Source organism: Erpetoichthys calabaricus, chromosome 14, assembly GCF_900747795.2.
Source record: "Erpetoichthys calabaricus chromosome 14, fErpCal1.3, whole genome shotgun sequence".
Taxonomy (NCBI): Eukaryota; Metazoa; Chordata; class Cladistia; order Polypteriformes; family Polypteridae; genus Erpetoichthys; species Erpetoichthys calabaricus.
Genome location: NC_041407.2, coordinates 94,624,710 through 94,640,153, shown reverse-complemented (window position 1 = coordinate 94,640,153; position 15,444 = coordinate 94,624,710). Strand labels below are relative to the sequence as shown.

Sequence of the window (15,444 nt, the reverse complement as noted above, 5' to 3'; positions counted from 1 at the left end):
CTTAAAAAACAGGACAGACACACCCATTACACATCCTGCTGATGACATCCCTTAGGCAGAGACCCCCATGAAATGTCACATACTGACTTTGGCCCCATCTGATGCCATCTTTTAAAGTAACTGCTGCCTCATCTTCCATCCATCCATCATCCAACCCGCTATATCCTAACTACAGGGTCACGGTGGTCTGCTGGAGCCAATCGCAGCCAACACAGGGCGCAAGGCAGGAAACAAACCCCGGGCAGGGCACCAGCCCACCGCAGGCCGCCTCATCTGGTAGACGTGTAAACTTCCATTCTACATGACCGTCATGTGAAGAAGTAAGTGCACCCCATCAAATGTTTTTAAATATGTGGGCATAATCAAAACTTGAGCTTTGTGTAAAACAAAAAAAAAGTTAACTAATTTATTTAAGGAAATATGAACAGACAAGCAGTTTTCATCTATGGAAAAAGTAAGCCATTCCTGGCTGGCATAGCTGGTTCTGCTGCCAATCTCAGGTACAGTAGATCTTTCCTGTAGCTGTCCAGCAGTCTCGGACATTGACTGGTAGATGAAGTTCATTTCCACTTCTCCAGACAGAGTTCGTTCATTTGTGTGATGTTTGAGGGGTGTCTTGCATGCGTAAGCACCACACCACCACAGTATCTCATTGGGTATTCAGATCTGAGCTTTGACTTGGCCATTCCAGAACCTTCCATTTCTCGATGGATTTAGGGCCGTCGTCATGTGGCAATGTCCACTTTCAGCTGCGCTTCAATCTTCTGACAGGTGGTCCCATTTCATCCTCTGGTACAATGAAGATTTCGTATTGAAGTCCATGTTGGTGAGCTGCCCAGACCCTGACGCAGCCCCAAACCATAACACTTCCTCCATCGTGCTTTACAGTTGCTGTAGGGTTCTTCTGGTCAGATGCTGTCTTGTGTTCCACCAAGTATAATAATAATAATTATTATGTTTTATTTATATAGCGCCTTTATGTCTTTGCTTTGTCTGGCCAGAGCACACTCTTTCAGAAGTCCTGGGCCCGTTCCATTTTTTCATTGGCGATGTATATAAATTAAACTTGCCGTAAATTTGTATACGCACATTTCCACTTTTGCCCATATGCCACATTTTAGTGTGAATTCTGCACACGGCATTATCCATGAGGCCCCTGGTCATGGGCAAACTTTAGTCTTGCCTTGACGCTCTTTCTGGACATCACGTGCCACATTGATCTAATTTGTGCCCTTTTTAATGGTGGACCCCTGCATTTTGACATCATCAGCTTGCAAGATCAACCTGTCGGTCCTGTGATGAAATTCTGAAGGCCTTAGAGACTTTGTTCCGCTCTTGCAGGGGTAGCCTGACCTGCTCAAGCTGCCCATTGTTTCCAGTCTCCTCCACTTGTAGAGGATCTTCTGGTGGATTTCTGATTGTTTGGAGATCTTTGTAAATCCCTTCCCAGACTCCAAGGCATCCGTAGCCTACTTTGTGAAGCCCTCAGAGAGCTCTTTTGGTCTCGGATCGCAAAAACACACACCTCAACACCAAGGAGCAAACCAGACTCTGTATGTGATGTTTAAGTAAGAGTGTGTCAGACGAGGTCCTCCCTCATTGTTGTGATAAATGGAGGGGTGGGCTTACTTTTTCCACATGTGACATTTGTATTTATGTTTCTTTAAATTATACAGTGGACTACAAAATGTAAACGTGGCCTGATGTTTGTTATTTACGGATGCTGCTCACATGGCGGTCAAATCTTCACACGTCCACCATACGTTAAAAGAGAAGAAACATTTCCTGGGGTGCACTTACTTTTTCACATGACTGTATATATGCACCTGTGCATGCTGGGATATTAACATTAAGTCACACCACGGCCCACCTGCTACAGATGGAGCCTCTGACCCACCCTTCATTCTATACACGCCATTAAAGTGACACCAACACTGAGGACTTTATCCAGCTGCTCTTTTATTGGAATGTCACCAGACAAGCAGGGGTGTGGTGGTCAATTCTGTCCACCAGGCTGATTTTCCTCCCCAGGGCGTCAGGTAGCAGTCTTCTGGCCCGGGTATTTGAAGTCTTCTGTGGGTGCCATCTTTCCGTCTGCCATCTCTGCCCCAGTCCTGGGCACACTGTGGGGAGTGTTGCCTCCACTTATTTCTTAAAAACATAAATAATATAAAAACTTCAGAATGAGAAAGACTTAGCAAATGTGAAGCCACACCAGGCCAGTCGTGATGGCTCCTGCCTCCTGGCACATTCTTTCCCCCTCTCGGCGTTTCGCTCCATTAAGAGAGGAGCCCCCCGGTGCTTTTTCCACTGTGAGTGAAGGAGTGGAAATGGAGGAGGGTTAGGATGGAGCCAGCAAGTCCACACTGGTTAGTCTCAGCTATGTAAGCCATTAATGCTCCATTGTTAATCAAGGTGACAAGGTCACAATTCCTCAGGGGTCTTAAGTAAGTCTCCTATCACAACAATCTCATACCTCCTTAATCCAGATTGGGGCCACATGACACTGGCCCATCACAGGGCTCTTCTTACCCACCCTGGGCTAATCTGTAGACCCTGGTAAATGTCTTTGCCATAGCAGAGCCCAGTTAGACATGAGGAGAACATGCAAACTCCACCCAGACAAAACAGCCAGCATCTATGAGGCAGCAGTGATGACAATGGTGCCACCAGGAGGCCTACCATCCAACATCATTGCATTCTCACACCCCGTTACTCCGATTCACTGGCACAGAGTGCTCCAGAGCTCATGCCATCAGCAGGGGGTGCCAGTCCATCACAGGGTACACCTACCCACAATCTGCAATCACCAATTACTGTAAGTTATCACATGTCTTTGGGGAAGAAGGAAACAAAATCCGTCTTGATGCCAAGAGAACATGCAAACTCCTCACAGACAATTGCCCAGAATCCATCCATGAGACTGCAGTGCAAATAACAGTACCACCGTGATGTCAGCAGTCCAATGCTAGAACATTCTCAAACCTTCTTAGACTAATTCTGAGGCACAGGGGACTGGACCCGATATAATCAGCAGGCAGGAACAGCTCTGGGCATGGCGCCAGTCCATCACCCACCCACAATGGACCACTTTGCAACTATCCATCTTTTGGGATGAGAAAAGTCAGAGTGAAACTCGTCCTGACACCAGGAGAACAGGCCATCACCGGGACACTGGACCCATGAGACTTCCGCACTAATGGCTGTGCCACTTTTGCTATTTAATTTCAAAACAATACTCTCGGACCTCCTTGATCCATCTCGGGGGGCTGCAGCCTATGCTGGCAGCACTGGAGACACCAACATTCACAATCACACGGTGACAGGTCAGCATTGCCGATACTCAGGAACAGGAGAACCAACATCACAATGACAGGGTGCAGTGCTTGAACTGTGTCACTCTGCAGCCCCCTAATCCCAATCTCTTATATACCTCCCTGCACGATTCTTATATTCATTGTATTTGGAACAATACTAATCCTATAGCAAGGCAGAAGTTCTCACATACCCTTTAGCTTGAGGTCTTCTTGCTTGTTTGGGTTCCTTGGGGACAATGGCGGTGACAGTGGCAGGGTGGCGGGGGAGTGGGGGTTGACAAAAGAGAAAGAAGATTTTAGTTCACACTCAAGTTGCATAAGAAACAGCAGGCACAATTTCCCCAAATAAGCCCCTCTGCTAGTGACTGACTGCCCTCCTCCCCCCATTCCCTCAACGCACACAGAGCTGGGACCCTCACTACCTTCCCCTTTGTCATTTAATAGATGCTTACACAGCATCTGCTTGACGGGACAGGAGACTCGGAACCTTAAGGCCGGACTTTGCCATTGGTCAAGCCAAGTCCCTTTATTTTATATAGCGCCTTTCTACATAAAACTGCACCTGGAGAATCCTTACAGGTACAGAGCTCTGATTTGGCTGCTGACATTAATTTTTTTTTGGGTCTTCATTTGAAACTCTGGCAGGTTGGGTGACCCGTTTATGGTCACGGGTGGGGCCTGAAACAGCTACTTTGGAGTTTAGAGCCCAGCAACCCCATGTCATACAAGGTGGGCTCACTGTCTAAAATTGTTTTGTGGCCATAAAAGGAGATGGTCCGTGGTCACACAAGATAATGGCAGGTGTCACCTGTATACCGTAAATGACAGTAATGGTCACTGTGGCTGGTGTTCCCTTGATAAACATGAAGAGTGATCAGTTGGGTGGGGGACCCCTAGCTAAACACTCATAGTGGTCCTAGAGATGTGTGCCCTCAGGGTAAATAATTGTAGTGGCTGTTGACATCGGGTGAACAAATCTAGTCCACAATTTATAAAGGTCTGTGCAGTCCCTTGAGATGGAGCATATGGGCACATTGGGGTCACAGACCCCCATCACGCTGCAGCTCCCTGGCAACCACAGCTGGGCAGATTTCTGCCAACTTCAGTCTGTGGCCCTGCATATGGTGGCTGAATGGACGTCCTCACAAGTCAAATGTGTCATTAGGCTTCTCTTCCAACTCTTGCCATTTCCCAGCACATAAGGCACGCAGTCCCCTGGTGCCCCCCATGCCCTTGGCACAGTGCCATTCCTGCCACTCATTTACCTTTTGTCCTCCATGTCCAGCAGACGACGATACTCCTGGATTTCAAGCTCATGCCTGGTTTTGAGGTCCAGCAGCGCTTTGTACTCCTCGTCCTGCCGTGACGCGTCCCCCTTGAGCTGTGCCAGCTCAGCCTCCAGCTGATTGATGAGGTTCTGCAGCTCGCTCAGCTGGGTGTAGTTATGCTGCTCAGTCTCATGCAGGCTGCCCTCCAAGGCTTGCTTCTGTTGGAAAGAGGAAAGGTGGACATTAATGGGCTCAGGCCATCATCCTCATGAGACTCCAGAATGGGGCGGGAGTCAAGTCGAGTTTTTCATGCAGTTATTCCTCTGCCAACTCCATGGGTCTGACTAACATTCTGTTGGGGACAATGGAGGACTTCTGGCCTGGCTGCTTATCCATTTACAGTTAGGTCCATAAATATTTGGACAGAGACAACTTTTTTCTAATTTTGGTTCTGTACATTACCACAATGAATTTTAAATGAAACAACTCAGATGCAGTTGAAGTGCAGACTTTCAGCTTTAATTCAGTGGGGTGAATAAAACGATTGCATAAAAATGTGAGGCAACTAAAGCATTTTGAACACAATCCCTTCATTTCAGGGGCACAAAAGTAATTGGACAATTGAGTCAAAGGCTATTTCATGGGCAGGTGTGGGCAAGTCCGTCGTTATGTCCTTATCAATTAAGCAGATAAAAGGCCTGGAGTTGATTTGAGGTGTGGTGCTTGCATGTGGAAGATTTTCCTGTGAACAGACAACATGCGGTCAAAGGAGCTCTCCATGCAGGTGAAAAAAGCCATCCTTAAGCTGTGAAAACAGAAAAAACCCATCCGAGAAATTGCTACAATATTACGAGTGGCAAAATCTAGTTTGGTACATCCTGAGAAAGAGAGCAAGCACTGGTGAACTCAGCAACGCAAAAAGACCTGGACGTCCACGGAAGACAACAGTGGTGGATGATCGTAGAATCATTTCCATGGTGAAGAGAAACCCCTTCACAACAGCCAACCAAGTGAACAACACTCTCCAGGGGGGGGTAGGCGTATCGATATCCAAGTCTACCATAAAGAGAAGACTGCATGAAAGTAAATACAGAGGGTGCACTGCAAGGTGCAAGACACTCATAAGCCTCAAGAATAGAAAGGCTAGATTGGACTTTGCTAAAGAACATCTAAAAAAGCCAGCACAGTTCTGGAAAAACATTCTTTGGACAGATGAAACCAAGATCAACCTCTACCAGAATGATGGCAAGAAAAAAGTATGGAGAAGATGTGGAACAGCTCATTATCCAAAGCATAGCACATCATCTGTAAAACACGGTGGAGGCAGTGTGATGGCTTGGGCGTGCATGGCTGCCAGTGGCACTGGGACACTAGTGTTTATTGATGATGTGACACAGGACAGAAGCAGCCGAATGAATTCTGAGGTGTTCAGAGACATACTGTCTGCTCAAATCCAGCTAAATGACGTCAAACTGATTGGGTGGCGTTTCATGATACAGATGGACAATGACCCAAAACATACAGCCAAAGCAACCCAGGAGTTTATTAAAGCAAAGAAGTGGAAAATTCTTGAATGGCCAAGTCAGTCACCTGATCTTAACCCAATTGAGCATTTCACTTGTTGAAGACTAAACTTCAGACAGAAAGGCCCACAAACAAACAGCAACTGAAAGCCGCTGCAGTAAAGGCCTGGCAGAGCATTAAAAAGAAGGAAACCCAGCATCTGGTGATGTCCATGAGTTCAAGACTTCAGACTGTCATTGCCAGCAAAGGGTTTTCAACCAAGTATTAGAAATGAACATTTTATTTCCAGTTATTTAATTTTTCCAATTACTTTTGAGCCCCTGAAATGAAGGGATTGTGTTCAAAAAATGCTTTAGTTGCCTCACATTTTTATGCAATCGTTTTGTTCACCCCACTGAATTAAAGCTGAAAGTCTGCACTTCAACTGCATCTGAGTTGTTTCATTTAAAATTCATTGTGGTAATGTACAGAACCAAAATTAGAAAAAAGTTGTCTCTGTCCAAATATTTATGGACCTAACTGTATAGGTCATAGCTGCTGCTTAAAATACGAGGATGATAATGACATGTCAATTATCAGCGGGGTTTAGGGGGCAGGGTGGAGCAGCCGGACACCGGAATCTCCTAGACCCTCCATCTTTCGGCAGGTCACATCAAAAGCCTCTTCTCATTGGTGCGCTTCACATTCGAGGCCCCAATCAGCTTCTGCCCCCACTGTCCGTCTCCCGTGTCACACGCCTTCCAGTTTAAACACGTTGAATTGAGTCCACAGTGTGAGTGTGCAGACAGTGATGTGCTCTCTGTGATCGAAGACTGCCGCAGTTTAGGAGACGCCCCGTGAAGATGTAGCGGTGGTCTACTGGCAGGCAATGAAGTCCATTTGTTAACCCACTTAGTTTATTTGTTGGGGGGAGCGACCGTTCTCTGGCTCAGCTTTCGTTCATTTTAATGCGCTTTGTGTTATACATGTCCTTGGCTCTAAAATTATTCAAAAGACCACCGAGGTGCGTTACGGAATGGAGAAAGACGATTAACTTTGCAAAATGGCTCGGGGATCTCTTCTGTTGATCAGTAAGAGTTGCAGTTCACGCTCTGGCCAGCGGGTGGCAGCAGCACACAAGTTTTATGCTCCTGGCTCCTCGGTGTGCTTTGGAGCTAGACATCCCCCACGCCGACCCCCGCACTGCACTTCATGGCAGGCTTGAACCTTTGACTTGCCTTGTGGGCAAACTCCTCATAATAATCCTTGTGCGCAAAGCTGCTCGAAAGCAGGAAGTGCCGGCACGTTTGTTTCTCGAGGCTCTTAAGTGGTCCTGCACTGCTGTGCGCGACCACTGGGGTCCCGTCCACAATGGCGTCCTGTTCTACGTCCCTTAGCACTGGCATGAGCTCTGAACTTCGGAAATGAGACGGCGGCACACAGATATTAACCTCGCTTTTATAGAGTGCTTTCCTCCCCACCTGTCAATTATATAGTGCCTTAAATACGCATCTGTGTTTCGTATGGTGCGTTCCCCTCTATTATATAGTGTCATAAATATGTATGTAATAGAGAGGAAATGCACTATATAAAAGATCAATGAAAGCAAGGGCATTATATAAAAGACGTATTTAAGGTACTATATATCATTTATATAGTGCCTTACGTATCCATCTGTCCTGTTATATTGTGCTATTCCTCTCTATTTATCTTGTGTATATTGTGCATTCTCTCCCTACCTATTATAGAGTGCCTTAAATATGTATCTTTTATATAGCACCTTTCACTCCTGTCTGTCTCTGTATAATATATAGTGCCTTACATACCCATCTGTCTATCAGTTGTTATATAGCGCCATTCCTCTCTTTTTATTTATCTTGTATAAAGTGCCTACCCTCCCTAGCTATTTCTTCTATAGTGCCTTGAATATGTAAATATCTTTTACATAGTGCCTTTTGTTCCTGTCTGTCTTTTAAGTATATAGCGCCTTACATATTCCTTTGTCTATATGTTGTATTGTATTATTATCATCTCTGTTTTACTTGTATATAATGCCTTTCGTCCTTACCTTCGTTTCTATTTTTTATCTCGATTATAGTGCCTTTTCTCTTACCTATCTATTATATAGTGCCTTAAATATGTTTTCCTGTCTGTTTTCCTGCCTATCTCTGTAATGTATAGTGCCTTACATATTCATTGGTCTATCAGTTATATAGTGCCTTAAACATGAATCTTGCCTCTTATATAGCCCCCATCTGTCTCTGTTATATAGTGCCTTACATATCCACCTTTGTATCTCTTATACTGCGCCACTGTAAGTCATGATTGGCCAGGTGTGTGGTCTCGGTCTCCATCCTAACCAGTACGCCGCTGCGCACACAAGTCCGTCTAATGGCACCTCTTCTGGTGTTTGGCCGTCCCACCACTTGGCTTGTGCTCTTCGCTCTTCCCATTTGTTCCGACTCACTCCCTGCCTGTCCTCATTTCAGCGACCGGCCATTCCAGAAGTTTCTTTTTTATGATATTATGGTGGACTGATGATGTCTCCAGATGCAGTTCAGCCCCTTTGTAGATGGACACCCTCCTAGTCCGTTTCCGCCGGAGCCCCACCAATTCACAATGAGCTCAGAGCTGGACAGAATGACTGGACACAGCCACGGTGGCCCACTTCAACTTGTCTCAGAGTCCCTGGAGGGGAAACGGCAGGAAGGTGCAAAGAACGTGAAGACTCCCCAATGAGAATGGCAGGCCTGAACTGGAGTGCAAGTGCTGTGAGTGGCAGAGCACCAAGCCTCTATTATGGACCACCAAAATCACACCAGATGGCCTTCGATGCTGATGTGTGCAGATGGCCACTGGCTTCTGTTCAGGGAGGCTGACGACTTCTCCTTCATCGGCTCAGCTGCCCCCTGACACCCAGTTGGGCGACTTGATGGCCTGCAGGACCTGGACCTGTGGTCTGGTGCCCCCTTAGGATGACTCACTTAGCAGAGAAACTGACAGACAGGGGGCTCTTCACAGTCCCTTTGACCACTTTCCTGCCCAGGACCACCCGTGTACCAGGCCATGCCCACACTTACCAGACTGATCAGCGACTGCACTTCGATCTCCAGGCTCTGAATGGTGCGCTTTAACTCGGCCAGCTGGCTGCGTCCTGACTGGAGCTCCTCGGTGCTGCTGGAGACTTGCTGGTTTAGGTCGTCAAACTGTAAGAAGTCAGACGGTATGTGAGATGGAACATAGGTGGTGGGCACTCATAGACAGGTCACTGTGCCCACAAGGGGCAAGATGGAGGACCACAGCCATTCTCCACCCGTTTATATTTATCTGCCACTTTTACCCAAAGTGACTCTCAAATTGTACTCGCTACCCGGGGAAGTGATTTTCACAGGTGTCAGAGGTGGGATTAGGACTTGCCATCTCATTTTTTGTATTCTCTTTTCTAATGCCTTTCCATGGTGAGCAACAGAGGGTACATGGTAGTTGGTTCAATATTGGCCCAAGATGGGGACAGAAGCTGCAGTTTAGTGATTTTATATAGTGCCTTTCAACAGTGAACGCCATTCCAAGGCACCCCATGGGCACAGCGCTACTGTTCCTTGTCTCTAGAGTGTGACAGCTCTGAGGATTTACGGACTTGGGCACTGAAGGTGTGTGCCTGTTGTTTTATATGGCTAGATGGCTAACAGATGTGGCAGGACTGTTTCATGAATGCTGAAGTGGGTGTGGTGCCAGGGTTTGGTGACTGAGCCCACCACAAAGCTGTCAGCACTAGCTATGGATCCTCTCATCTGTGCATAGCACCTTTCCGTAGTCAACGTCACTCCATTGCATCATTTATGTGGTGCTGTACTGGCAAGTTCTGACCGTTTCATACGACCCACTCAGGGTCAGAGGTCAGTGAAAGGTGGAAAGTGCCGACTTGTTATAATATAGCGCCTTTCCATCAGCGACATCAGCTCAAATGCATTTCACAGGTACTGTCAAGACTCGGGGTCACACAGAGGTGACAAGTGGTGTCTGATCTTGCTGTCCTGTGATTTCTATATAGCGCCTTTACAGTTTGCATCATCACATTAGTCTTTATTTACAGTAGCACTTTTCTGCAGGCCACCACCCCCCCCCCCCCCCCTTTTTCAATTAGCGTCGTATTTATAAATTTATAACACTTCAGGTGTGCAACTCATTCAGAGTCACAAAGATGTGGTCTTGTAGGCAGGTCTTGTAGCGTCTTGATTTAATGTAGTACCTTTAATACTGTGTAGCTTTATGTAATTTAATGTGGTGTTAATTTAATTAAATAATTAGAATTAATATAATGTAATAGTTAATATAACATTTACTATAATGCAGCGTTCATTTAATTTAATAATTTGTGTTAACGTAATACAGTATAATGTAATAACATTTAATATAACATTTACTATAATGTATTGTTAATTTAATTCAATAGTTTGTGTTAACATAATATAATGTAATATTTAACATAGCATTTAATATAATGTAGCGTTAATCTCATATAGCGCCTTTACGGTTTGCTCCACCACATTAGTCTTTATATAGCGCCTTTCTGCAGGCTAGCGCCACCCCATTCAAACTCACTTAACAATTTCAATAAGCGTCGTATTTATAAAGTTATCACACTTCAGGTGTGCGACTCATTCAGAGTCACAAAAATGTCGCAGGTGGTGACAGATCTTGTAGTTTCTTGATTTAATGTAGCGCCTTTAATACTAAGTAGCTTTATTCAATATAATGTAGCATTAATTTAATTAAATAATTAGCATTCATATACTGTAATCTCTCTATATATAATCGTATATATAAACTCCAATGTCTGTCTTTCTGTATGTCTGTCCACTTTTCATGTTAGAACTACTTCACGGATTTAGATCGTTTTTTTTTTTCTGGAATTTGCTTGAACATTCCGGTTGGTTTTGCGACTTCTCTCGCACTAAATATCATAGTTCGCTCGCTAATCCGAGACAGAGACTGCGGGGCCAAAGAGAAGAGGAAGCGTGATGTCAGGAGTGGGGAGTCTGTCTACCTCTTCGTTTCGGAGTGTAACTTGACTCTGCTTAGCTAGCGATACGTTTGTATTTGTTGATTTTTAAAGTTTGTCCTGTTTCACTACTACACGAGCAAAGCCACGGGGAACGGCTAGTAGTTAATATAACATTCAATATAATGGAGTGTAACGGCCTGTGGCCGTCAGTTCATATAGCGCCTTGCCGCAGTGAACGCCAGCCGACAAAGCCCACTCTACAGGTACATGAATCTCATTTCTCTGTTGTTGAGACTGACGAGGGTCGGGTGATTTGCTCGGGGTCACAAATCAGTTACAGGAGAGAGCGACTCTGTAGTCCTGTTGTTTAATGTAGCGCCTTTCACATAGGGAGTTTACATTCCAATGCATTTAACAGCGACTTCAGTTAATTTCCATCTTGCTGAATAATACATGACTTGCCTGGGCTTAACAAAGCTGCCCCTGGCAGCGACTGGCCTTGAGGTTGTGTTGTTTGATATAGCGCCTTTCCACACCAATTCTCTGTGTCTGCACTGTGGAGACACTGACGGATTTTTGTGACTTAGTGGTAGGCAACGGACTGCCAGTGTTGTGTTTTGTAGTGTGTGCACCACTAGAGGGCAGCACCTGCCAAGGTATTCACCTGTGATGACTAAAACAGGAGAAGGAAAGGGGCACCGCCTGTAACAGCGACCCCCTTGACAGCAATAATAACCTGTGAAAGTTGAGGTCCTAAAGTCAGGATGGCAACAGAAAAGAGTAGCAGTGTGCTCTTTTAGCCTACCCAGGCACTCACTCTCACCTTCTCCCTTGTCACACTGGCATGCCAATCTAGTGCCCACCCCACACAAGTTTGATAGCTCTGCTCACTCTCGTGCCCAGGTGGTTGGCAGGAGCATTTGCTTGGCTCACCTTCTTCTTGTACCAGGCCTCTGTCTCCTGCTGGTTCCTCTCGACTGCCTCTTCATACTGGGCTCTGATTTCAGCGATGGCGCTCTTGAGGTCGACCCCAGGGACGGCGTCCACTTCCACATTGATGGTGGTGCCCTGCTTGGCCAGCAAAGTGTTCATCTCCTGCAGAGGGAGAAGGACGGACGGGTGATCAGGTCCCGGTGCACACGGGATGGGTGCCCCCTGAGCCCACGTGCCACCTCCTCACCTCTGTGTGGTTCTTCTTCAGGGACAGCCGCTCCTCCTTCAGTTCTTCCACCTGCTTGTCCAGAGTGTTTTTGGCGAATGTCAGCTCGTCCAGCAGCTTCTTCAGCCCCACCGTGTCCGCCTCCACAGCCTGCCTCATGGACAGCTCAGAGTCGTACCTTATTGGGGGAGGGGGGGGCAGACAACAGACAGAGAGAAGAGGTGTAAGTGGGTGCAGACACCACTGCCTTGGCACTCAACCCGAGAGACCATGAAAAGCAAACAAACGCACTTCATTTTATAGTCGTCGGCGGCCAGCTTGGCGTTGTCAATCTGGAGGACAATCTGGGTGTTGTGTTGATTGGAGGCATCGAACTGTGGAGATCAGCAAGAATTCAGACATGAGCACCCTGGGCACCTCTGGGCACACAGCCATCACAAGGTTCTGTTACTGGATTCCAAAAATCTGGTAAATCAAACTGACAACCTGACCTTGCACAGCCAGGACGGCACTGCCCACCTCAGGAATGGACAAAAAGCCACTGCCAAGCATCAATGGCCTTAATAAAAATATGTTTTATTTATATAGCACCTTTCCCTTCACTCTGTACTCTGTCCATAAAGACTGGCAGCTGAACGGCAGACAAAAAGCAGCAAATCTGTGAAGCAAATGCCTCTAACTCTGGAATGCCAACAGAGACCCAGCAGAGGGCAATGGATGGCACCTGGCATCATGCAATGTGGTCATTTAGCAGTGCTGGCATGGGCCAGAATACAAAGGAGAGGGTGATCTCATGGTGGACCTAGTGGAGGGCAGCAGTGTCCTCTTACAGCCCTGGCAGAGGGCAGAATCATCTCTTTATGGAGTTTATGCACAGGATGGCTCTTTGCTTTTTTAGGACTGATAGTAGGCACCAGCGTCTCTTTACAACCCTATTTAATTGGCTGGCATGGGGAAGCAGTGCTGCCTTACATATCCAGATGATGGCAGCAGTGTAGCCTGGTAGCAAAAGCCAGCAGTGTCTCTTCACTTCATTGGCAGGGGCAGCCCTACCCCTTTAAATGCTTGGTGTATGCCTGACAGATGTGGTCTCTAGTGACCTGGCACATACTAAACAAAGGGCCAGTAGTGTCTCTTTACATCACTGGCAAGAGCAGAAGTATCTCTTTAAATGCCTGGCAGTCTTTGCCTAGGGTGGCATGGACATCCCCTGGCACATACCCAGCAGAGATAATCACTGTCACTTAATACCCAATGGCTGAAGCAGCACTATCTCTTTATAACACCCTTGGCATGTCCCTGGCACAGGGCCTTTATACCCCTTTTTAAATTCCGGGAAGAGGAAACCACAATCTCTTAACTCTCTGGCATATAACTCAGGTACCCCCTGGCAGAGACAACACTATCTCTTTATAAACCTGGCAGAGGGCAGCACCATCTCTAAGCCCCCCTGGCACACACCTGACAAGAGAGCTTTAGTGCCTCTTTACATCTCCGGCAGATGGCACTGCAATCTTTTAGTCCCCTGGCACATATAGGGTCTGGCAGAGATAACCACTGTCTCTCTTGATACCCCTGGCAGAAGGCAGCACCATCTGTTTACCTCACTGGCACATACCTGGTTAGAAGCCACCATGCCTTTTCTACATCCCTGGCAGAGGGCTGGTGACAGGTGCAGACATGACACTCTGTTCATTTGGTACCCTCTTTTCCAGAGAGCGTGCAGTTGGCCATGGCATCTTCACCTTTCCTGGAATGCCTGCTGAACTGAACTCTGAAGATGCCCACATGACCCACCCTCACCCACCTGGTCCTGCAGGCTGGCGACGGTCCTCTCGTACTCGCTCAGGTCTCTTGGCATCGGAGTCTGCTGTTTGTACCATTCTCGGATGTTCTGCTCCAGACTGCTGTTGGCCAACTCCAGCGTGTGCACCTTCTCCAGGTAGGACGCCAGCCGCTCATTCAGCTTCTGCATGACCTCCTTCCCATTTGGAGCCGAGGAAATGCTGGGCATAAAGAAGAAGCCCCCCCCAGTGCCAGACAGCGCCATGGACTGGCTTGACCTGGAAATGGAGATACTCTGCCCCCCTGCACCCCCACACACACTGGGGGGGCGGCGCAGCAGCTCAGATGGCAAGACTCGACTGGAGTATGTGCTGATATCTGCCCACATGGCTGATCTGACTGGCACTGCCCTGTCGTGACCCTCTGCTGTGGCACTGATATGGAGCAACTTGTGGGTGGGGCACCTCGGCCCCTCCCTGGGAAGTAACCAATTGTGGCCATGGCACCTGTGGACAGCCATGCCCCCTCTGATGTGAAAGTGAAATGGAGAGGAGGGAGTGGTGAGAGACCGCCTGCAGCAGCTGGTAACTCGAGAGCAGGATGGGAGACCACTAGGGGGCATCACAACACCTGCAGCTCTGCTGAATATCCAGGGAGTGCAGAGGGCACTGAAGGTGTGGAATAAGGCAAAGAGTTACTGCACCCGCTGCACCACATGGCAAAAAACAAAAATGCAGTGAAGAAGAAGGTTTACTACACCTGCTGTCTCACTAGGCTTGGATGATACTTAGAGTGCCTGTGCCTGTGTAAATACAACTGCAGGCACTGAATAAAGCAAAACAAAATCATCACCCAGTGCCATACTGCCCGATGGGCAAAGGTGGGGGGTATGGGCCAAAAACAAAATGCTTTATGAGCACTAAAACAACTTTGACTGCATTCAGTGCCAGCAAGTGAAAAAAAGAAGCTGTCTGTGCCCAATGCGGGCATCCCTAGGTGCCCTATAAATCAAAATGTTGGCTGTGCCCAATGCAGGCATCCCTAGGTGCCCTATAAATCAAAATGTTGACTGTGCACATTATGGGCATCTGTAGGTGCTCTAAAAATCCAAAAGCTGTCTCTGCTCTATATGGGCAACTCTAGGTGCCTTATAAAGCAAGATGCTGTCTCTACCAATGGGGGCAACCCCAGATGCCATATAAAGCATTCCATGTGCCCAATATGGGCAACTGTAGGTGTCCTATAAAGCAAAATGTCTCTGCCAATGTGGGCAACCCCAGGTGCCTTATAAATCAAAACGCTGCCTGTGCAAACTGCAGGCAACTGTAGATGCCCTACAAAGCAAAACATTGTGCCAACGAGGGCAACTCTAGATGTCATATGAAGCAAAAGGTCTGTGTCCAGTGT

At 47.1% G+C, this 15,444-nt stretch overlaps 1 protein-coding gene across 1 annotated transcript; it reads right to left on the bottom strand.

Annotated features, from left to right (window-relative positions):
* Positions 1–1,941: 1,941 nt before the first annotated feature.
* LOC114665066 (keratin, type I cytoskeletal 19-like) lies at positions 1,942–14,431 on the bottom strand. Its single transcript, XM_028819438.2, has 8 exons — positions 14,060–14,431; positions 12,544–12,626; positions 12,274–12,430; positions 12,027–12,188; positions 9,169–9,294; positions 4,583–4,803; positions 3,509–3,543; positions 1,942–2,151 (listed from the first exon to the last, which is right to left on the bottom strand). Exons 1-8 carry the CDS (start codon positions 14,423–14,425, stop codon positions 2,036–2,038), a joined length of 1,266 nt encoding a protein of 421 aa, XP_028675271.2. The 5' UTR covers positions 14,426–14,431; the 3' UTR covers positions 1,942–2,035.
* Positions 14,432–15,444: the final 1,013 nt, after the last annotated feature.

What these genes read in the sequence shown, in the direction of transcription:
- LOC114665066 (XM_028819438.2), bottom strand. Translation starts at nt 14,425, where the DNA reads ATGTGGGCAGATATCAGCACATACTCCAGTCGAGTCTTGCCATCTGAG. An exon ending in TGAAGAAGAACCACACAGAG is followed by an intron (nt 12,189 to 12,273) that starts GTGAGGAGGTGG and finishes CTCCCTCTGCAG; the next exon opens with GAGATGAACACTTTGCTGGC. An exon ending in CTGGACATGGAGGACAAAAG is followed by an intron (nt 3,544 to 4,582) that starts GTAAATGAGTGG and finishes ATTGTCCCCAAG; the next exon opens with GAACCCAAACAAGCAAGAAG.